The following is a 24,313-nucleotide window of genomic DNA, read 5'->3' on the forward strand; positions in this document are numbered from 1 at the left end:
GACCTGGACTTTCTAGTATCATCACAATTCAGCAGATCACTGCCTCCCGCAATCTCGGCACACCCCTCTCCTAAAATACTCTGTGCTGCTGGTTACATCTTCTCAGTCCTTAGGCATGTCCCAATTGCTGTTATTCCCTTCCCCACATCATGCCTGGCCACATACAGGTCTGTCCTCATTAGTAGGATGAGCGCATCCCACAAGATCGGCACACTCCTCTCCTAAAATCCTCTGTGCTGCCATATTCTTTACCTATGATCCATTTGCTTCCAGAGAACAGTCAGTGGCTGCTCAGACGACGCCCGGTGGCTCCTCGATCTTCAGGGGAGCGAGGTGTCTGCTGAGATCTATTGATGAACAATAGTGAGATGAAGAAGTCACACTGATCCCAATCAATGATTCACATCTTTCTGACAACGAGCCTGATATCGGGAGTAGTGATGAGCGAGTGTGCTCGTTACTTGAGCTTTCCGAGCATGCTTGGATGATCTCCGAGTATTTTGGGCATGCTCGGAAATTATATTTGAGTCCCCGCAGCTGCATGATTTGCAGTTGCTAGACAGCCTGAATACATGTGGGGATTCCCTAACAAACAGGCAATCCTTGCATGTGTTCAGGTTGTCTAACAGCTGCAAATCATGCAGCTGCGGGAGGAAAAACATAATCAGCGAGCTCGCCCAAAATACTCAGAGAACACCCGAGCATGCTCGGAAAACTCGAGTAACAAGCACACTCGCTCATCACTAATCGAAACAAAAGCTCCTCCATCATATATAAAGACGGAAACCCATCATGTGAAGGGCTGCTGGCGACGTGTATGGTGGAGACACCCCGCAGGCTGCCCTCTGCCCAGTGATCACATTTGATGAGGCTAAAAATAAGTTCATGATGTCTTTTATAGAAGTGGTTTGCCAAGTATTCAAAGGGGTTTGGATACGGCTTTAAAGAAGGCGATTAATATTATTATAATAATGAAATGTACAAAGAAGAAGAAAAAGGAGACATGCACTAAAGCAGGGATCACAATATACCATATATTTAATTATTAATTTTATTTAATGTCTTTTCACCACAGTACTCAAATTTTTAAAAACATCTAAAAACCAATATAGAAAAATACACCCAAGAAAAAGGGGGCAATACACAAAGATGAAACAATTGCAGATGGAAGAAGGCACTCCCCCATCAAATACCCTCAAGAAAAAATATATAGTGTCTAATACACATAAATAAACCATATGAACCTCCAAAAAACCTTTTGAATTATGGATTGGTACCCAATGTAGAAAATAACCAGTATAATACAAAGTGCGGTTATAGTGCAATATCATAGGCATCCAAAGAACGCATGTAATTATATAATCCTATAGACACAAATAACAGTATGGTACATAACCCACATAGTATAACACAAAGTGCAGTTATAGTGCAATGGCATAGGCATCCAAAGAACACATATAATTATATAATCCTATGAGCACAAATAACAGTATGGTACATAGCCCACATAGAAATCCTAATATACACACAGCATGATTGAGCAAAGACCACCCTGATGGTTTAATCATGGGGAAAAATACATTTACCCAAACTATAAGTTCCTAGAAGGCCAGCTAACACACTGCATAAGGTTGGAGGATTCAAGGTAAAAAGAGGGAGAGAGGGGAGGTCAGCTCCAAAATAGCCCACCCGACGCGTATCGTCACCTAAGTGACTTCATCAGGGGTGAAGTAATGTGGTAGCTCACAGACCATAATATAAGTAGTACTCACAAATTATGGGAATCTTTGCAGCTGTGGCAAGAGTCCTCCTGGAGCACGAGCTTGTACATGGCACTTCCCCGGCGTCCCGGAAGTCACCAATGCGCATGACCAATAATCTCTATGTGGATGCCGCGACGCCAGCTTTACTGCGCAAGCGTGGTCATCTTATCCACAACTGCCACAGGATCGCTCCTGCATATAGCCGGGAGAAACATTGAGGGGGCGGTAACCGCACCTTCACTGCGCAGACGTCACCACCGTTGTTTTGACAGAGGTGGATTCTCCACTGCGCATATCTAAATGGATCCCATATGGTTATAATGGCTCTAATTTAAGCGTAAGGCAGTTTTTGATAAGTCGCTGGTATACATATTGAAAATAAAGAGCAATAATATCAAATTATTTGTACAGACATGATTAGCCTATTTGTACAGGCTAACAAAAAGGCTCCATAAGGATGCAGCGACGCAAATCTTGGTGCGCTAGTGTAATCATAATGTTTACAGCCAGTCGTTCCATAAACACTGGCTGTAAACATTATGAAACTGCCTTACGCTTAAATTAGAGCCATTATAACCATATGGGATCCATTTAGATATGCGCAGTGGAGAATCCACCTCTGTCAAAACAACGGTGGTGACGTCTGCGCAGTGAAGGTGCGGATACCGCCCCCTCAATGTTTCTCCCGGCTATATGCAGGAGCGATCCTGTGGCAGTTGTGGATAAGATGACCACGCTTGCGCAGTAAAGCTGGCGTCGCGGCATCCACATAGAGATTATTGGTCATGCGCATTGGTGACTTCCGGGACGCCGGGGAAGTGCCATGTACAAGCTCGTGCTCCAGGAGGACTCTTGCCACAGCTGCAAAGATTCCCATAATTTGTGAGTACTACTTATATTATGGTCTGTGAGCTACCACATTACTTCACCCCTGATGAAGTCACTTAGGTGACGATACGCGTCGGGTGGGCTATTTTGGAGCTGACCTCCCCTCTCTCCCTCTTTTTACCTTGAATCCTCCAACCTTATGCAGTGTGTTAGCTGGCCTTCTAGGAACTTATAGTTTGGGTAAATGTATTTTTCCCCATGATTAAACCATCAGGGTGGTCTTTGCTCAATCATGCTGTGTGTATATTAGGATTTCTATGTGGGCTATGTACCATACTGTTATTTGTGCTCATAGGATTATATAATTATATGTGTTCTTTGGATGCCTATGCCATTGCACTATAACTGCACTTTGTGTTATACTATGTGGGTTATGTACCATACTGTTATTTGTGTCTATAGGATTATATAATTACATGCGTTCTTTGGATGCCTATGATATTGCACTATAACCGCACTTTGTATTATACTGGTTATTTTCTACATTGGGTACCAATCCATAATTCAAAAGGTTTTTTGGAGGTTCATATGGTTTATTTATGTGTATTAGACACTATATATTTTTTCTTGAGGGTATTTGATGGGGGAGTGCCTTCTTCCATCTGCAATTGTTTCATCTTTGTGTATTGCCCCCTTTTTCTTGGGTGTATTTTTCTATATTGGTTTTTAGATGTTTTTAAAAATTTGAGTACTGTGGTGAAAAGACATTAAATAAAATTAATAATTAAATATATGGTATATTGTGATCCCTGCTTTAGTGCATGTCTCCTTTTTCTTCTTCTTTGTATAGTTTGTATCTTGACATGCAGCAGGTGGAGCACTTTGGATGTTATTGTTGATGGTGCCCTCTATTCTTAATTTGGTCTATAATAATGAAATGATTACAGAAAATAGGAAATAGTGTGATATCGTGTACACTTTTGCATAATATAAATCACAAAGGTAAAGTACTTACATCGCACACTACATAGGAAAAAACTTCACCAGGAGTAGCACATCATCTGTCCGGGAACATCAGCTGTGAGAAGCAGAACAACGAAGACCGAGAAATTCATGGGATCCACACTGTGGAGTCACAGGCGTCCCCTTTTTAGTCCACAGGTTAACATGGCTTCTGTCTTAGCTGAAGTCTTCGCCAACTTGTATCTTGTTTAGAAACAAATGCTTGCCTAACCAAGTATTACACAAGCCCTACCAAGTTCTATTTGTCCGATATAGTTTCCCTCTGGCGGAGTGGCCAACTCTTCAGACGTCAATCAATATCGGACAAATACATCACCGGATGAAAGATGCCAAAGACCCTCCTGGTACCAAATGTTTTACCATGATATAAACACAACATTTCTCACCAGACATTGATAAAAGAACTATGCAGTAATTGGATGATACTATAAACATATGCTTTCCCACCAAACATTGATAAAGGAGCTATGCGGTCCAGGTGTTGGGAAAATTACAGAAAATACAAGGCTAATATAAGCTGAACTGTTACTGTCTAATATCTTAAAGGTTCCTTAAAGACAGGCTACCAATCTGGATTCCTGACGACTGTAAACATCGAAGGAAAATAAAACATTTGTCTAATCCAAGAGCAGAATTGAGGATGCGTGACATCACTGCACAGAACGATGACATCACTGCATAGAACGATGACATCACTGCACAGAACGATGACATCGTTCACTGCATATCCATTCATTAGGGATGAGTGGACCCGTAGTAGTTTGAGTTCTGGTACAATAACTGTACTCGAACTCCGTTAAAAACAATGTAGTTTGGATCTGGGAAAATCTCTCTTTCTCAACATTGAAATTGAAACACCAAGGATCATAAGCCGTGGAATTCTGGAGATCACAGGATGGACGGACATTTTATCTTTGACGATATTAGTGGCTGTTATAGGAATGTTCTCCAGTGTCCCAACACTACGTCAGGCCGCATGTTAGTGAGCAGTGAAACAACCGTATAAATCTGACCAAGATCGGACTGTAGTGCACGGACTGGCCGGCTGCTCTCCAGACCCAAGTGTGATGACTCCATAGATTTCTATGCAGCTCAAGAGAGTCGCGGCCAGTCCAAGCACCGCTGTCCGATCCCCGTCCAATTTATAAGGTCGTCTTTGCCCTTACTGTGAACCGCCTACATGGCCTAAATATGCTCCCATGGCTGCAGAGTCTCAGAACTTGTCTCTATCTACCACATCTAGGACGTCATTGGTCACTGATTACACAGGAGCTGCCAGCAGCGGATCTTGATGATTTGCTCCAGTGCATTCAGCAGCAGACCCTTTCTCAGATAACCATTAGTAATCTCAGTGATAGCAGCTGAGGCCGGAGGTGTCGGGATTTCTGCACATGGCTCCAGCTCCATTCTGAAAATTTAAAAAATGTTGTTTCCATTTTTACTCATTTTGCAGATCAGTAATGCGTCTATCTGTCCTGTGATTTCCATAGTTCCACAACGTTTTTCTTCTTGGTGTTACAATGTCAATATTCAGAACAAAATCTATCTATCTATAATCTATCTATCTATAATCTATCTACCGGTATCTATCATCTATTTATCATCTATCTATTATCTATTGATCTATCATCTATCTATAATCTATTATCCATCGATCTATCATCTATCTATCTATCTATCTATCTATCTATCTATCTATCTATCTATCTATCTATTATCTATCTATCATCTATCTATCATCTATCTATCTATCTATCTATCTATCTATCTATCTATCATCTATTATCTATCCGTCTATCTATCATCTATCTATCTATCTATCTATCTATCTATCTATCTATCTATCTATCTATCTATCTATCTATCTATCTATCATCTATCTATTATCTATCTATTATCTATCTATCATCTATCTATTATCTATCTATTATCTATCTATCATCTATCTATTATCTATCTATCTATCTATCTATCTATCTATCTATCTATCTATCTATCTATCTATGTTGAGGGATCTGCTGCTCTGATTATGTTGGGGGATCTGCTGCTCTGATTATGGTGGGGGTTCTGTTCCTCTGATTATGGTGGGGGATCCACTGCTCTGATTATGGTGGGGGATCTGCTGCTCTGATTATGTTGGGGGATCTGCCGCTCTGATTATGGGGGGATCTGCTGCTCTGATTATGGGGGGGTGGTTCTCTTCCTCTGATTATGGTGGGGGGTTCTGTTCCTCTGATTATGGTGGGGGATCTGCTGCTCTGATTATGGGGGGATCTGCTGCTCTGATTATGGGGGGGGGTGGTTCTCTTCCTCTGATTATGGTGGGGGGTTCTGTTCCTCTGATTATGGTGGGGGATCCACTGCTCTGTTTTATGGTGGGGGATCCACTGCTCTGATTATGGTGGGGGATCTGCTGCTCTGATTATGGTGGGGGATCCACTGCTCTGATTATGGGGGGATCTGCTGCTCTGATTATGGGGGGGGATCTTGGTTTCCCACCATCAGTTCCTATACTCAGAAGTTACTAAAGTCTCTTTAGCCTACAACAATGCAGTTGCAGTTGATAGAAATCACTATCCTCCACATCTGGAATTGATAATATTACTTTCTAGTTTCTTTTTCTTCCTTTTTTTTGGTGTATTTATTAGTTGTGAAATGACTCCTCCGCTCCTTGTACATCGTCTCGATCTGTTCTTGCACCATGTCCATGTGATATCGGAGTACATGAATTACCGCTAGCTATGTCTGTCTCGTACCTGTCCTGACCTAACTGTTCTGTGTGTGCCTGTGATACATTTACATTCCATATTTACCTAGAACATATCTGACTTAATTCTAGGTCCCTACCAGCCATAAGAAAGAAGGTGTCTATGACGTGCCAAAAAGTCAGCCGATAAGTGTACGTATCATTTCTTATCTTAAGCCATTTTTTATTGATGTTTGCGTCTCTAATAACAATTTACTGTGTTCAGTTTTAATATAATACGGGAGGGACGGGAGGAATCTTGTTGGCCTGTGCATAGTTTGGGCACATTACTTATACTCTATGGGAGGGGGAAGGCGATTACTAGCTGACATGGACTTCTCCTTTCAGATTTGTTACATTATTGCCAAGACTATTAACTATTAACTTTCCATGGCTTTGTTTAAAGTTTTTTTTACTGAGATTTTTAAAAACAGCGTCACACTTATCTATATGGCAGATCATCCTCATTAGCTTTAAAAGGAATGAGCTGCAATACCAGACGCGGCCTGTGGATAGGGGTGGCGCTGTTTCCATTTTAAGGAATTGCACTTGATAGCTGACTGCCCGGTAGATGCTGAGGACTTGTTATGTTTTTTTTATTATTTTCATTCTTTTGCATATTGTTTTTATTATTTCTTCAGTCTGTCTTATGTAATTGTCTATATAATTGTGTTTTTGAGGGCCACATTATTGTTCCAGTCTATATATATATATATATGTAAGTCAAGCAATCATGTAAATCTTATAAAAAAAAAGCAAACTAATGGTCACGTGGGGAGGTGATTCTCTACCCTTACATCCGCACACTTCTCTCCTTAAATACTCTGTGCTGCTGATGCGAACCCTGCACCTTCTGCGGTTACATTCTTTGCATGGATTCTGCTCCGTCCATCCTTCCTCTGCCCTGACCTCTAACACCGTCATCACTGGACAGGTCATTGCCCCCCACAAGATCAGCAGACATCTTCTTAAATACTCTGTGCTGCTTCAGGACCATTTCCTTCACATCATGCCACCAGATAATATTCTCTGACGCTCAATGGATTCTTTAAACGTTTGGGATTAAAATGTTTCACTAAAAGCGTCAATGCAAGGGAAAATTGACATCTTGTGGATTTGCACCAAAGGTCAATTGTCTCTGAGCAAAAAAAAAAAAAAAAAAAGAAGCACAGTGGGCGTGAGATTCCTATATATCCCATCCTCCGTGCTGGAACTATTAGGCTATGTTCACACGCTGCGTTTTGGCTGCTTTTTGTTTACTGCAGGCAAAACCTGTTGTCTTGGCAGTAAAGAAGCTGCTTACAAAATGCAGGTTTTCCAGAGTTTTTTCTTCATTTTTATTGCGTCTTGTGCATGCTGACAAAGTTTAGTGCCCCAAAAAAACATGATGCAAATTCCTTAGGTTTTTGCAGCAAAACCTGATAGCTGCGTTTTTGCTGCATTTTTTACACTTTACTCATTGCTTTAATGGGTGGAAAAAAACTGAAAGAAGTGACATGCTGCTTCTTTAAAAAAAACACAATTTTTTCCAAATAAGTTAGGAAAAAAAAGTGTGAATAAGATTTCTGAAATCTGATAGCGTTTCCTGTTACTGTAAAACGCAGCTTAAATTTTGCAGAAATAATGCAGCAAAAATACAACGTGTGAACATAGCCTAAGACTTTGTGGTTTTGATGCAGCAAAAGTACACAGCGTCAAAGACTCCTGGTGGTCACAGAGACTATTAGACCCAACCACCATTGCTTTATCTGGAGGAGACTGGTTGTATCTTACAACACCCAGATTTCTCCAGCACTAGTAGCCTTATGGCTCTTTTATATGACCTAATCGCGCCATTAAACGACCTCTGATTGGTCGCATTTGTCACTTTCTGGCCTCTATAGATTTCCTGATTAATATTTTATGTCCACAGAACGATCACAAATAAGATCGTTCTGCGTGCAGAGAATACCATGTTATCAGCAGCGCGTTGTATATGCACGATCAGGGGCGCTGCTATCATGAGGCAAGTAGAGTACTTTGCCTCAGGCGGCGGAGCATCCCTAAAGACAGAGGGTGGCAGAGCGGCAGTCGGAACACGTGGTGCCGACTCTCCCTGTAATCCCTGCTGACACTTGCTGACACTGTCACAACAACCTAACGTGTCCGGCAGGTGACTGTTACCACTTACTCGGGTTGAGGTGCAGAGGCGGTGCCCAGTCTCCCGACCTGCTGGCTCGGTCATGGGTCACCGCTTCCCTCCATCAGACTGTCAGAAGTAGATAAGTGATGTGAACCAGCTCGGTTTTCAGATCTGAAAGCAGTAAAGAAGTCGGATGTAGCAGACTTGGTGTTACCCTATGTGGATGAGCTGAGGTTGTCAGATATGGTCCTGCTAAGACTGTGAGGTTGTCAGATGCAGCAGGCTGGAGTTTGTTGGATCGAGCAAAGGTGAGGTCAGATGTAGCAGAGCGGCGGTTGTCATATACCAGATGAGCTGAGGTTTCACAGACATAAAGATTGTGCCTGTAAGATGGAGCAGACCTGAGGTTGTCAGGAAGCTGTTTTTAGCCGCATTTAGCTTGTTGTCAGAACAAATAAAGTTGAGGTTGTCAGATGTAATAAAATCTCAATTTGTCAGATATCCCAAACTGAGAATATCGAGTGCGGGTAAGGTCACTATTTCAGAAGAAGCTGCAATGAGTTTGTTGAGTGAAGTAGAGCTGAGGGCGATAGAAGTGACAGAGGGGGTCAGATAGAGCAGAATGGAATCAAGTAAAAAAAGGTTGTTAAATCTGCAAGAGCTGAGGATGTGAAGTGTAAGATGTGAGCATTGTAGGCTGCAGAGCTGAAGGTGTAAAATGCAGCAGAGCTGAAGGTGTAAATGCAGCAGAGCTGAGGCTGCCACCTGCAATCACCCCATAGTGCAGATCAAATCTTTACTGTTTTATAAGGTGGCCAAATACCAGTGGTGTAACTAGAGTCTGATGGGCCCCAGTGCAAGATTGGGACAGAGCCCACCCCCATCCTGAATTATATGTATATATGTCCGTCATTATATTATTATTATTATTATTTATATAGCACCATTAATTCCATGGTGCTGTACATGAGAAGGGGTTACATCAAAATACAAATATCACTTACAGTAAACAAAACTAACAATGACAGACTGGTACAGAGGGAAGAGGACCCTGCCCTTGTGGGTCATCCTGGTATATACGTCCTCATCCTGATATATGTCCACCATTCTGCCAATGTTCTCCAATGTATAGAAAAAATAAACCATTATACTAACCAAGGGAGTACATAGAAGTCATGGGGCTCCATAGAAGATGCATAATGCACTCTCCATAGTTCTCCCTATAGCACAATGCACCCCACAGTCCTTCTTACAGTATAATGCTCTCCCCATTGTCCTCCATACAGTATATTGCACCCTCATAGGCCTCCATATTGTATAATGCACCATAATAGTCCTCCATACAGTATAATGCATAGCCCATAGACCTCCATATAGTATAATGCACCCCATAGTCCTCCATATAGTATAATACACCCCATAGTCCTCCATATGGTATAATGTACCCCATAGTCCTCCATATGGTATAATGCACCCCATTGTCCCCCATATAGCATAATGCACCCCATAGTCCTCTATATTGTATAATGCACCCACATAGTCCTCCATATAGTATAATGAACCCCATAGACCTCCATACAGTATAATGCATAGCCCATAGACCTCCTTATAGTATAATGCACCCCATAGTCCTCCATATAGTATAATGCACCCCATAGTCTTCCATATTGTATAATGCACCCACATAGTCCTCCATATAGTATAATGAACCCCATAGACCCCCATACAGTATAATGCACTCCCCATAGTCCTCCATATGGTATAATGCAGGGATTGTTGAACTATTTTCATTGATAAGGCACAGCTGTTGATTTCTGAAGCTGAAACCATACAGTGAGTAGTACTCTTAAAATCCTTTATTTTCTACTACTTAAACAGAAATTTAACAAGTGTAAAGATTGATGTTTCAAATACATACACTTTTAAATAGAAATATATTTTACATGTGCATCAGGTTAGGTGAGTAATGAGTAAACCACATTTATTTGTACTGATTTTACTATGTGGGGGGGGGGGGGGGGCGCTGTTTTGCAGTTCGCCCCAGGCAGCAGAGAGGCTAGGTTCACCCCTGTGCACGATGATGATTTTTATATGATCTCTCAGCCATCGTACGCATATGCCCTCCTTACTTTTAAGGATCCCCCATATACATTAGATGAAGGGGCCCCCCAAGCACCTTACATTTTCCCCCTCTCATGGAGAATGCATGAATGCTCGCTCCAGCCCAATGTTTGTGTGAATGGAGGAGCCGGGTGATAAAGCTTTTATCTGATCGAATATGTGGCAGATTGTTATCTAAGGAGAGTGGCCAAATTAATAGCGCCATCATATTCCGCAAACATCATCACTGTCCCCATTGGGGCTCACAATCTACATTCCCTATCTATGGAGTGTGGGAGGAAACGCGCACAAACACGGGGAGAACACACATCCTGGCAGAACCGTACGCTGAGTTCCGAGTATCCCGAGTCAGTCGGAGGCAGCAGAACCCATCACACGGTCGTTATTCCCGGGCTGGGATGAGCCGCTTCTGTGCGTCCTCCGCCTAGAAAACATTCCTCCAACAGATGCGCAGATCATCTGACCATAACGTTTAATAGCGAGATTTCCCATTTACATTTATGGCAACAAATGTTTCTTCATACGGATACAAATCTGTTTTATGGGTTTGACATTTTATCAGCCACATTCACAAATTACTCCCATAAAATAGGTGAGAGTCGGGGTTGTCACAATCAGACAAGGTGATTTTCTGGATTTTGTTTTCTCATTGTGACTCTCATAGTTGTGGCCTACCTATGATGCCAATTACAGGCCTCTCTCATCTCTTTAAGGGGAGAACTTGCACAATTGGTCGCTGAATAAATACTTTGTATCCCCACTGTATGTCCCCCATTCTGGCATAATGTCCCCCATCCTGGTCCCCTTCCAGTAATAATGTTTCGGTTCTGCAGCTCTTCTACTCGCCTTTCCCAGCTGACATGACATGCGGCATCCTCTTCCCTAGCTGCTGCAGAAACTCAGGAAGTGCTCTGTCACACCCTGAGCACTTGCAGCCTCATTTGCATATTGATAAAATTGTGGATTTTTGGATTATGGAGCCACGGAATGTATATATAAAAAAAGTAATGGCGTGACTTAACTGGACAAGTGCTACCTGGCCATATAAGCGGGTTGTGGGCTGCAGCCTGGTGACAGATTCCCTATGAGGGTTGCACACGCTGCTGAGGAGCGGCGGCCGTACAGTAATGGATGCATACGGAGCAGTAATACTCTGCATATCATTGACTTTAATGAAAGCATTCATCATACATGGTGACGTCTGCACTGCGGACACACAGTAAATCTATAAATCTTCTGTGTCAGATGCGATCAGTCTCTGGACTGTAATTGCTGCATAAGACACAGGACGCCATTTATGAGCAGCTGTGGGAGCTGACACATTGAAGCGAAGCTGCAGCCATCATCCAGAAGCACAGAACAGCCCCCATACACCTTACTTATCTGTCGGCTGAATGATGGTTCAGATAGCCACTATCTCGGCCCCTCCATACAAAGGAAAGCTCGCTGTGTCCTCTGTGCGATGCCCATGGCCGGACCCCCCTGGTAAAGTCAGACTGATGGGATCCTTATCTCCCCCAGCAATGATAAGTTAGGGGACCCCCGTACACATAAACAGATGCTAGCCTAATATATATGGGGACCTTTACACACCATGCATCTGTCTCCAGATTTCACATCCATTCTTCGATAGATCTCTGATGAGGCAGGTGTGCTTACTGTAGAAATCCATTCCAGAATGGTCGGACAGCACTCGGACCACTGTTATTTCATGGGGCAGCTCAGATCTGCGTGTGGTGGCGAGACTTGGCTCACACGTTCCCATACAAGTCTATGGGTGATTGTGAAACATCAGACTGCACTTGGATGTCATCCGAGTTCAGTGTGATTACCACTGACACAGGCAATGGAGGAGATGGAGAAATTCATTTCTCCGTCTCCCCCGCACCCATGCTGTGATTCTTTCATGAGAGAGGATCGGACCACAGAGCCCGGACACTCGGCTCCCGCTATGACAGAGTTTGATCCGAGAGTATTTGCATAATCACATGAGAAAATCGACAACCGTGTGACCCCGGCCTAAAAGTCCAAGAGTATTTGGTCTCCGCTCACCCTGCTTGACTGACAGTTGCAGCTTGTACTGAGCAATGTGAGATTTCAGTAGCAGCAGGGAGGAGGGACACTGAGGAGCCGTCTGCCAGAGCTGGTGGGTATTGCTTCAATATAAAGGATTATACAGTCAGTCTGATATGGATTTATACAGGATCTGTTCACGTGTACAGATGTCATATGTGTCGGAGTTTTAACAGCTGGAGATTATCACTAGAGGACTAGTAAACCTGCGGCCATGTAGTCCTCCATGTTCATGGCGATAGGATAGAAAGGATGGATAATAGATAGATAGATAATATATAGATGATATATAAATAATATATAGATAGAGATGATAGATAATAGATAAAGAATAGATAGATAATAGAGAATAGATAGATAGATAATAAACAGATAGATAATAGATAGATGATTGATAGATAGATAATAGATATATATATATATATAATGGATAGATAGATAATAGATATATATATATATATATATATATATATATATATATATATATATATATATATAATAGATAATAAATAAGTAAATGATAGATAGATAGATAGATAGATAGATATAATAGATAGATAATAGATATATATATATATAATAGATAGATAGATAATAGATATATATATATATATATATATATATAATAGATAATAGAGAAGTAAATGATAGATAGATAGATATATAATAGATAGATAATAGATAAGTAGATGATAGATAGATGATAAATAGATAATATATAATAGATAGCAGCTGTGTAATTCCATTTTCTCCACATCTTTCCCTCTGACGTGCCGTTTGGTAGCAGATCAGCGCTGGCAGACAGGATCGTTACGTTACATCCCGGCATTTGTCGGCGCGGTGTCTTAATTAGGTTGTGTTGTACTCGCACAATGTAATCAGCGCTGATGACATTATCTCGCGTGTCACATCTGACATTTCCTTCCCATATCGGCCAGGATAACACTTTCCAGTCTGAGCCCCGCACCGGACCTACATCTCCTCCTGTCTGTCATCACTGGCTTCTTATGTCATCCTCCAGTCACAACCAGAGCTGCATATATCCCTGTAGGGTTGGTGTTAGCTGTCACTTACTATTATTAAGTATCTGTACATTGTGTAGTGCTGAGCTGTGCATCTAATCCTATCCTGTGTGATCCTGCCTGCTGAGCCGTGTATCTAAGCCGCTCACGTGATGCGCAGGATCTCCGGTTATTCCGGTGGATACATTTCTCGCCGCCACTCGTTAGTAAATATCATCACTTTTTGGACAATATAAATGAGGGTTCTGTGACCCGCTTCCCCTGTATCGTGCGGAGCGCAGTTCTGGCCTTTTCAGCAGGCAGGCGGAGCGGGAGGTTATCCGCACGCCATGGATCATTTCTAAGCTCTGACAGAAGCTGAAATATTCCATATATTCACCAGTATGATACAATGTGACAGGCACAAAACACATAAAGGGACATGGACCCGAATATTCTCTCTTCTGCTGATAAATACAGTCTATCGTCCCCTGTTATCAGCCACTTGTAGAGAATTTCCAAAGATGTTTATATCCATACTAGATGGTGGCCCGATTCTAACGCATCGGGTATTCTAGAATATGTATGTAGTTTATTTATGAAGATTTAAGAATAATGCAATGTATACACAGAATTCAGCTGGGCGTGACTAATCAGCGAAGCGTGGTTCAAATCACTGATCGCTGATTGGTCGCGCCAGGCCAGGCGCGACCAATCAGTGAAGCCAGGGCCGGCTCCAGGTTTCTGAGGGCCCGCAGATGAAAGAGTCTCAGTGTGCCCCCCTCTTAACACATACCACGATTCATGATGCACAGATACAGCAGAGAAATATAGAACAGCCATGTAGCATATAACACAGCCCACATAGTATATAACACAGCCCACGTAGTATATAACACAGCCACGTAGCATATAGCACAGCCCACGTAGTATATAACACAGCCCACGTAGCATATAACACAGCCACGTAGCATATAACACAGCCACGTAGTATATAACACAGCCACGTAGTAGATTGCACAGCCCACGTAGCATATAACACAGCCCACGTAGTATATAACACAGCCATGTAGTATATTGCACAGCCACGTAGCATATAACACAGCCCACATAGCATTCAGCACAGCCACATAGCATATAACACAGCCACGTAGTGTATTGTACAGCCCACATAGCATATAGCACAGCCACGTAGTATATAGCACAGCCACGTAGTATATAACACAGCCGCGTAGTATATTGCACAGCCAGGTAGTATATTGCAGTCACGTAGAATATAGCACACAGCCCATGTAGTATATAACACAGCCCACGTAATATATAACACAGCCACGTAGTATATAGCACAGCCCACGCAGTGTATAACACAGCCCATGTAGTATATAACACAGCCCACGTAGAATATAGCACAGCCCACATAGTATATAGCAGAGCCCATGCAGTATATAACACAGCCCACGTAGTATATAACCCAGCCCATGCAGTATATAACACAGCCCACATAGTGTATAGCACAGCCACGTAGTATATAACACAGCCACATAGTATATTGAACAGCCACATAGTATATTGCACAGTCATGTAGTATATAGCACAGCCCACGTAGCATTTAGCACAGCCCATGTAGTATATAACACAGCCCACATAGTATATAGCACAGCCCACGTAGTATATAGCACAGCCCACGCAGTATATAACACAGCCCATGCAGTATATAGCACAGCCCACGTAGTATATAACACAGCCCATGTAGTATATAACACAGCCACGTAGTATATAGCACAGCCCACGCAGTATATAACACAGCCCACTTAGTATATAGCACAGCCACGTAGTATATAACACAGCCACGTAGAATATAGCACAGTGCACGTAGTATATAGCACAGCCCATGCAGTATATAACGCAGCCCACGTAGTATATAACATAGCCCATGCAGTATATAACACAGCCCACGTAGTATATAGCACAGCCACGTAGTATATAACACAGCCACGTAGTATATTGCACAGTCACGTAGTATATTGCACAGCCACGTAGTATATTGCACAGTCGCATAGTATATAGCACAGCCCACGTAGTATTTAACACAGCCCACGTAGTATTTAACACAGCCCACGTAGTATATAACACAGCCCACGTAGTATATAGCACAGCCCACATACTATATAGCACAGCCCACGCAGTATACAACACAGCCCATGCAGTATATAGCACAGCCCACGTAGTATATAACACAGCCCATGTAGTATATAACACAGCCACGTAGTATATAGCACAGCCCACGCAGTATGTAGCACAGCGCATGTAATATATAACACAGCCCATGTAGTATATAGCACAGCCCACGTAGTATATACCACAGCCCACGTAGTATATAGCAGCCATGTAGTATATAACACAGCCACGTAGTATATAGCAGTGTGGTGCACCATATCCCTGTTAAAAAAAAGAATTAAAATAAAAAATAGTTATATACTCACCTTCCGGCGGCCCCCGGATCCAGCCCAAGCTTTTAGCGATGCTCCCGCCAGAGACCGCTACGTCACCTGGGGTCATTACCGCAAAGCATTACTGGGACTGAGCATCACGAGGAGCGGAAAAAGCTGCCGGGGACGCCGGAAGGTTAGAATATCACCATTTTTTTTTATTATTATTATTTTTAACATATCTTTTACTATTGATGCTGCATAGGCAGCATCAATAGTAAAAAGTGAAGCGGTGTTTAAATCCCGCTCCAATATCGCTGATTGGTCGAGGCCAGACTGGCGCGACCAATCAGCGACACGGGATTTCCGTTAGAGACAAACAGATGGAAATGGACCTTAGACGATTATATACACTCACCGGCCACTTTATTAGGTACACCTGTCCAACTTCTTGTTAACACTTAATTTCTAATCAGCCAATCACATGGCGGCAACTCAGTGCATTTAGGCATGTAGACATGGTCAAGACAATCTCCTGCAGTTCAAACCGAGCATCAGTATGGGGAAGAAAGGTGATTTGAGTGCCTTTGAACGTGGCATGGTTGTTGGTGCCAGAAGGGCTGGTCTGAGTATTTCAGAAACTGCTGATCTACTGGGATTTTCACGCACAACCATCTCTAGGGTTTACAGAGAATGGTCCGAAAAAGAAAAAAAATCCAGTGAGCGGCAGTTCTGTGGGCGGAAATGCCTTGTTGATGCCAGAGGTCAGAGGAGAATGGGCAGACTGGTTCGAGCTGATAGAAAGGCAACAGTGACTCAAATCGCCACCCGTTACAACCAAGGTAGGCCTAAGAGCATCTCTGAACGCACAGTGCGTCGAACTTTGAGGCAGATGGGCTACAGCAGCAGAAGACCACACCGGGTACCACTCCTTTCAGCTAAGAACAGGAAACTGAGGCTACAATTTGTACAAGCTCATCGAAATTGGACAGTAGAAGATTGGAAAAACGTTGCTTGGTCTGATGAGTCTCGATTTCTGCTGCGACATTCGGATGGTAGGGTCAGAATTTGGCGTAAACAACATGAAAGCATGGATCCATCCTGCCTTGTATGGAGCATCTTTGGGATGTGCAGCCGACAAATCTGCGGCAACTGTGTGATGCCATCATGTCAATATGGACCAAAATCTCTGAGGAATGCTTCCAGCACCTTGTTGAATCTATGCCACGAAGAATTGAGGCAGTTCTGAAGGCAAAAGGGGGTCCAACCCGTTATTAGCATGGTGTACCTAATAAAGTGGCCGGTGAGTGTATATATAGATGTGGCTGATATCAGATACTTGTTTCTTAGATTTCTTATAAGGCACCAGCATTATTATAGATTGGTACTAAGTTTAGGCGTACTGGCCCTTTAAAGTCCACATATTTACGTAGAGTATTTGGTAACAAATCCATCATGTATCAGTCTTGTGCTACATTCACAATGCAGATACTCCAGTCACACTCAAAGCTGCATTCAAATTCAGGATTCTAATTAATTAGTTTTCATATTCCTGCTGCTTACTGCTATTTTACTGTCAGCAAAATTAGACCCTCGACCCTCCTACATCAGCCAAAGTTCTTTTTTGGTTTGCAATAATATCACAATAACATGGAAAATATCCAGTCATCATAACATACATATATTATACACTTTTGTATTTCTGGCTTTCATGTTCCAAAACTGATTTTATATGTTATTTTAATGTGAAACAGGATGTAACTCAGAATCAGTAATGTAATGTATGTACACAGTGACTGCAGCAGAATAGTGAGTGCAGCTCTGGGGTATAATACAGGAGGTAACTCAGGATCAGTAATGTAATGTAGGTACACAGTGATTGCACCAGCAGAATAGTGAGTGCAGCTCTGGGGTATAATACAGGATGTAACTCAGGATTAGTAATGTAATGTATGTACACAGTGACTGCACCAGCAGAATAGTGAGTGCAGCTCTGGAGTATAATACAGGATGTAACTCAGGATCAGTAATGTAATGTATGTACACAGTGACTGCACCAGCAGAATAGTGAGTGCAGCTCTGGGGTATAATACAGGATGTAACTCAGGATTAGTAATGTAATGTATGTACACAGTGACTGCACCAGCAGAATAGTGAGTGCAGCTCTGGGGTATAATACAGGATGTAACTCAGGATCAGTAATGTAATGTATGTACACCGTGACTGCACCAGCAGCATAGTGAGTGCAGCTCTGGAGTATAATACAGGATGTAACTCAGGATCAGTAATGTAATGTATGTGCACAGTGACTGCACCAGCAGAATAGTGAGTGCAGCTCTGGGGAATAATACAGGATGTAACTCAGGGTCAGTACAGGATCAGTAATGTAATGTATGTACACAGTGACTGCACCAGCAGAATAGTGAGTGCAGCTCTGGGGAATAATACAGGATGTAACTCAGGGTCAGTACAGGATCAGTAATGTAATGTATGTACACAGTGACTGCACCAGCAGAATAGTGAGTGCAGCTCTGGGGTATAATACAGGATGTAACTCAGGATCAGTAATGTAATGTATGTACACAGTGACTGCACCAGCAGAATAGTGAGTGCAGCTCTGGGGTATGATACAGGATGTAATTAGGGATAAATAGTGTATGCTCTCAGCGACTCCTCTCATCTTCGTGTCCATGTGTGTACAGGGCTTTATACCATGTGTACAGTATTGGAGCTTCTTTGCTTGTAATCTAGGGTATATTTAGTGATGAGCTTTAGAGGATGTGACGTGGATCCACGTTCCCGGCTGTTTTTCACCTTCTTCACACCGAGTCTCTTCTGTGATATATCGAGCCCATTACCTTTCATTAGCATTAATATTCCTGAGGCGTCCGCTCCTGCGCCCCGTCCTATGATGCATCCTCTACATACCCGTCATTACTCCGCATTGTGTCGCTCATTTCACTCTCATCCATCATTCTTTGCTGTTACAGAACGGAGACTTAATTTGTTTTGATGAGAATCCTTCTGACGTCATCGAGGTAAGATGGGACGAGGCATCGCTGCTACAATAGCGCAATACGACGTGATCCCAATAAAACCTTATAATTACCGATATTAGAGTCTAACGATGATTAAGACCAATAATCAGAAAATTACAGATTGTATATATTCTCCAAAATCATAAATAAGGACGAAAAGAAATGCCATGGAGTTACCAAACGTCACGCTGCATGTAGAAAAGTTATGTCTTTCCGTTCTGTAACATTGGGGTCCACACATTCCATCATCCCCCACTCTTAAAAGTTTCATTATTGGTCAGTTAAAGGGTCGATATAGTCTGTTGTTTATTAACTTTTCTTTATTAACTTTTTTGTAAGAAAAAAAGTTATAAAACTTTTTAAGTGACTTTAACCCCTTCCCGACCCATGACGCCTATGCGGCGTCATGGAATGATCGCATCCCTGCAGATCGGGTGAAAGGGTTAATTCCTATTTTACCCAATCTGCAGGGAGAGGGGGAGTTGTACTTCAGCCTAGGGGGGGTCCCGGCTTTGCCCCCACGTGGCTACGATCGCTCTGATTGGCTGTTGAAAGTGCAACAGCCAATCAGAGCAATTTGCAATATTTCACCTATGAAAATGGTGAAATATTGCAATCCAGCCATGGCCGATGCTGCAATAGCATCTGCCATGGCTGGAAATCATGTACTGGCCCCCCGCAACGCCCCCGATCTCCTCCCCAGTCGTCCGTTATGTGGCCCGGTCCTCTCCGTCCTCCTGTTCGCTCCCCCGTCCTCCTGCCCGCTCCCCCGTGCTCCTGTCCGCTCCCCCCGTCCTCCGATTACCCCCCCCTGTGCTCCGATCCACCCCCCCCCCACCCCCTCATACTTACCGATCCTCCCGAAGTCGGTCCATCTTCTCCCTGGGCGCCGCCATCTTCCAAGATGGCGGGCGCATGCTCAGTACGCCCGCCGAATCTGCAGGCTGGCAGATTTGTTACAAGTACATTTTGATCGCTGTGGTAGGTTCTACCACAGCGATCAAAATAAAAAAATAATAAATAAACCCCCCCCTTTATCACCCCCATAGGTAGGGACAATAATAAAATAAAAAAAATATTTTTTTTTCTTTTTCCACTAGGGTTAGGGTTAGAACTAGGGGTAGGGTTAGGGGTAGGGTTAGGGTTACGGGTAGGGTTAGGTTTAGGGGTAGGGTTATGGCATGTGCACACAGAGCGGATCAGCCGCGGATCGGCAGCGGATCGGCAGCGGATCGGCCGCGGATCCGCAGCGGATCGGCAGCGGATCCGCAGCGGATCGGCAGCAGATCGGCAGCGGATCGGCAGCAGATCGGCAGCGGATCCGCCGCGGATCCGTCGCGGATCGGCAGCGGATCCGCAGCGGATCGGCCGCGGATCTGCAGCGGATTGGCAGCGGATCCGCAGCGGATTGGCCGCGGATCTGCAGCGGATTGGCCGCGGATCCGCAGCGGATTGGCCGCGGATCCGCAGCGGATCCGCAGCGGATTGGCCGCGGATCTGCAGCGGATCGACCGCGGATCCGCAGCGGATCGGCCGCGGATCCGCAGCGGATCCGCAGCGGATTGGCCGCGGATCTGCAGCGGATTGGCAGCGGATTGGCCGCGGATCCGCAGCGGATCGGCAGCGGATCCGCAGCGGATCGGCCGCGGATCTGCAGCGGATTGGCAGCGGATCAGCCGCGGATCCGCAGCGGATTGGCCGCGGATCTGCAGCGGATTGGCAGCGGATTGGCCGCGGATCCGCAGCGGATCCGCAGCGGATTGGCCGCGGATCTGCAGCGGATTGGCCGCGGATCCACAGCGGATTGGCAGCGGATTGGCCGCGGATCCGCAGCGGATTGGCCGCGGATCCGCAGCGGATTGGCCGCTGCGAATTCGAAGCAGTTTTCCATCAGGTTTACAGTACCATGTACACCTAAGGAAAACCAAATCTGCTGTGCCCATGGTGCGGAAAATTCCGTGCAGAAACGCTGCATTGTATTTTCCGCAGCATGTCAATTCTTTGTGCGGATTCCGCAGCGTTTTACACCTGTTCCTCAATAGGAATCCGCAGGTGAAATCCACACAAAAAAACACTGGAAATCTGCTGTAAATCCGCAGGCAAAACGCAGTGCCTTTTACCTGCAGATTTTTCAAAAATCGTGCGGAAAAATCTCACACGAATCCGCAACGTGGGCACATACCCTTAGGGTTAGGGTTGGAATTAGGGCTAGGGTTGGAAATAGGGTTAAGAATAGGCTTGTGGTTAGGGTTACGGATAGGGTTAGGGGTGTGTTGGGGTTATAGTTGTGGTTAGGGTTGGGATTAGGGTTACGGTTGGGATTAGGGTTAGGATTAGGGTTGGAATTAGGGTTACGGTTGTGTTGCGGTTAGGGTTGTGGTTAGGGGTGTGTTGGGGTTAGGGTTGTGATTAGGGTTATGGCTACAGTTGGGATTAGGATTAGGGGTGTGTTGGGGTTAGTGTTGAAGTTAGAATTGAGGGGTTTCCACTGTTTAGGCACATCAGGGGTCTCCAAACGCAACATGGCGCCACCATTGATTCCAGCCAATCTTGCGTTCAAAAAGTCAAATGGTGCTCCTGCCCTTCCAAGCCCCGACGTGCACCCAAACAGTGGTTTACCCCCACATTTGGGGTACCAGCGTACTCAGGACAAACTGGGCAACAACTGTTGGGGTCCAATTTCTCCTGTTACCCTTGCAAAAATAAAAAATTACTTGCTAAAACATAATTTTTGAGGAAAGAACAATTATTTTTTATTTTCACGGCTCTGCGTTATAAACTTCTGTGAAGCACTTGGGGGTTGAAAGTGCTCACCACACATCTAGATAAGTTCCTTCGGGGGTCTAGTTTCCAAAATGGGGTCACTTGTGGGGTGTTTCTACTGTTTAGGCACATCAGGGGCTCTGCAAATGCAATGTGACGCCCGCAGACCATTCCATCAAAGTCTGCATTTCAAATGTCACTACTTCCCTTCCGAGCCCTGACGTGTGCCCAAACAGTGGTTTACCCCCACATATGGGGTATCAGCGTACTCACAACAAACTGGGCAACAAATATTGGGGTCCAAATTCTCCTGTTACCCTTGTGAAAATAAAAAATTGCTTGCTAAAACATCTTTTTTGAGGAAAGAAAAATGATTTTTTATTTTCACGGCTCTGCGTTGTAAACTTCTGTGAAGCACTTGGGGGTTGAACGTGCTCACCACACATCTAGATAAGTTCCTTGGGGGGTCTAGTTTCCAAAATGGGGTCACTTGTGGGGGGTTTCTACTGTTTAGGCATATCAGGGGCTCTGCAAACGTAACATGATGCCCGCAGACCATTCCATCAAAGTCTGCATTCCAAAACGTCACTACTTCCCTTCCGAGCCCCGGCATGTACCCAAACAGTGGTTTACCCCCACATATGGGGTATCAGCGTACTCAGGAGAAACTGGACAACAACTTTTGGGGTCCAATTTCTCCTGTTACTCTTGCAAAAATAAAAAATTCTGGGCTAAAAAAATATTTTTGAGGAAAGGAAACACATTTTTTATTTTCACGGCTCTGCGTTATAAACTTCTGTGAAGCACTTGGGGGTTCAAAGTGCTCACTACACATCTAGATAAGTTCCCTTTGGGGTCTAGTTTCCAAAATGGAGTCAATTGTGGGGAGTTCCTACTGTTTAGGCACATCAGGGGCTCTGCAAATGCAACCTGACGCCCGCAGAGCATTCCATCAAAGTCTGCATTTCAAAACATCACTACTTCCCTTCCGAACCCCGACGTGTGCCAAAACAGTGGTTTACCCCCACATATGGGGTATCATCGTACTCAGGAGAAACTGGAAAACAACTTTTGGGGTCCAATTTCTCCTATTACCCTTGGGAAAATAAAAAATTGTGGGCTAAAAAATCATTTTTGAGAAAAGAAAAATTATTTTTTATTTTCATGGCTCTGCGTTATAAACTTCTGTGAAGCACTTGGGGGTTCAAAGTGCTCACCACACATCTAGATTAGTTCCTTGGGAGGTCTAGTTTCCAAAATGGGGTCACTTGTGCGGGAGCTCCAATGTTTAGGCACACAGGGGCTCTCCAAACGCGACATGGTGTCCGCTAATGATTGGAGCTAATTTTCCATTCAAAAAGCCAAATGGCGTGCGTTCCCTTCCGAGCCCTGCCGTGCGCCCAAACAGTGGTTTACCCCCACATATGGGGTATCATCGTACTCAGGACAAACTGGACAACAATATTTGGGGTCCAATTTCTCCTATTACCCTTGGGAAAATAAAAAATTCTGGGCTAAAAATCATTTTTGAGGAAAGAAAAATTATTTTTTTATTTTCACGGCTCTGCGTTATAAACTTCTGTGAAGCACCTGGGGGTTATAAGTGCTCACTATGCATCTAGATAAGTTCCTTGGGGGGTCTAGTTTCCAAAATGGGGTCACTTGTAGGGGAGCTCCAATGTTTAGGCACACAGGGGCTCTCCAAACGCGACATGGTGTCCGCTAACGATTGGAGCTAATTTTCCATTCAAAAAGTCAAATGGCACGCCTCCCCTTCCGAGCCTTGCCGTGCACCCAAACAGTGGTTTACCCCCACATATGAGGTATCGGCATACTCAGGAGAAATTGCCCAACAAATTTTAGGATCCATTTTATCCTGTTGCCCATGTGAAGTACTTTTTCATTTTTGCGGATCAATTTGTGAAGCACCTGGGGGTTTAAAGTGCTCACTATGCCTCTAGATGAGTTCCTTGGGGGGTCTAGTTTCCAAAATGGGGTCACTTGTGGAGGAGCTCCAATGTTTAGGCACACAGGGGCTTTCCAAACGTGACATGGTGTCCGCTAACGTTGGAGATAATTTTTCATTCAAAAAGTCAAATGGCGCTCCTTCCCTTCCGAGCCTTACCATGTGCCCAAACAGTGGTTTACCCCCACATGTGAGGTATTGGTGTACTCAGGAGAAATTGCCCAACAAAATTTAGGATCCATTTTATCCTGTTGCCCATGTGAAAATGAAAAAATTGAGGCTAAAATAATTTTTTTGTGAAAAAAAAGTACTTTTTCATTTTTACGGATCAATTTGTGAAGCACCTGGGGGTTTAAAGTGCTCACTATGCTTCTAGATAAGTTCCTTGGGGGGTCTAGTTTCCAAAATGGGGTCACTTGTGGGGGAGCTCCAATGTTTAG

The 24,313-nt window shown here is 43.8% G+C and overlaps 1 protein-coding gene across 15 annotated transcripts in view; it reads left to right on the forward strand.

The window, feature by feature from the left end:
* DAB1 (DAB adaptor protein 1) overlaps positions 1-24,313 on the forward strand; it is a 759,978-nt gene that overhangs the window by 696,863 nt on the left and 38,802 nt on the right. For 8 of the 15 annotated variants that reach the window (XM_077276888.1, XM_077276893.1, XM_077276896.1 and 5 more), the window contains 2 exons: positions 6,454-6,513; positions 19,097-19,144. The exons of 1 other annotated variant lie outside the window; for it this stretch is intronic. In XM_077276888.1, coding sequence (XP_077133003.1) covers positions 6,454-6,513; positions 19,097-19,144 — 108 coding nt within the window. The remainder of the gene's footprint in view (positions 1-6,453; positions 6,514-19,096; positions 19,145-24,313) is intronic. 6 more of the 15 variants (XM_077276895.1, XM_077276903.1, XM_077276904.1 and 3 more) reach the window with 1 other exon arrangement.

This window comes from Ranitomeya variabilis, chromosome 8 (assembly GCF_051348905.1).
Source record: "Ranitomeya variabilis isolate aRanVar5 chromosome 8, aRanVar5.hap1, whole genome shotgun sequence".
NCBI classification, from domain to species: domain Eukaryota; kingdom Metazoa; phylum Chordata; class Amphibia; order Anura; family Dendrobatidae; genus Ranitomeya; species Ranitomeya variabilis.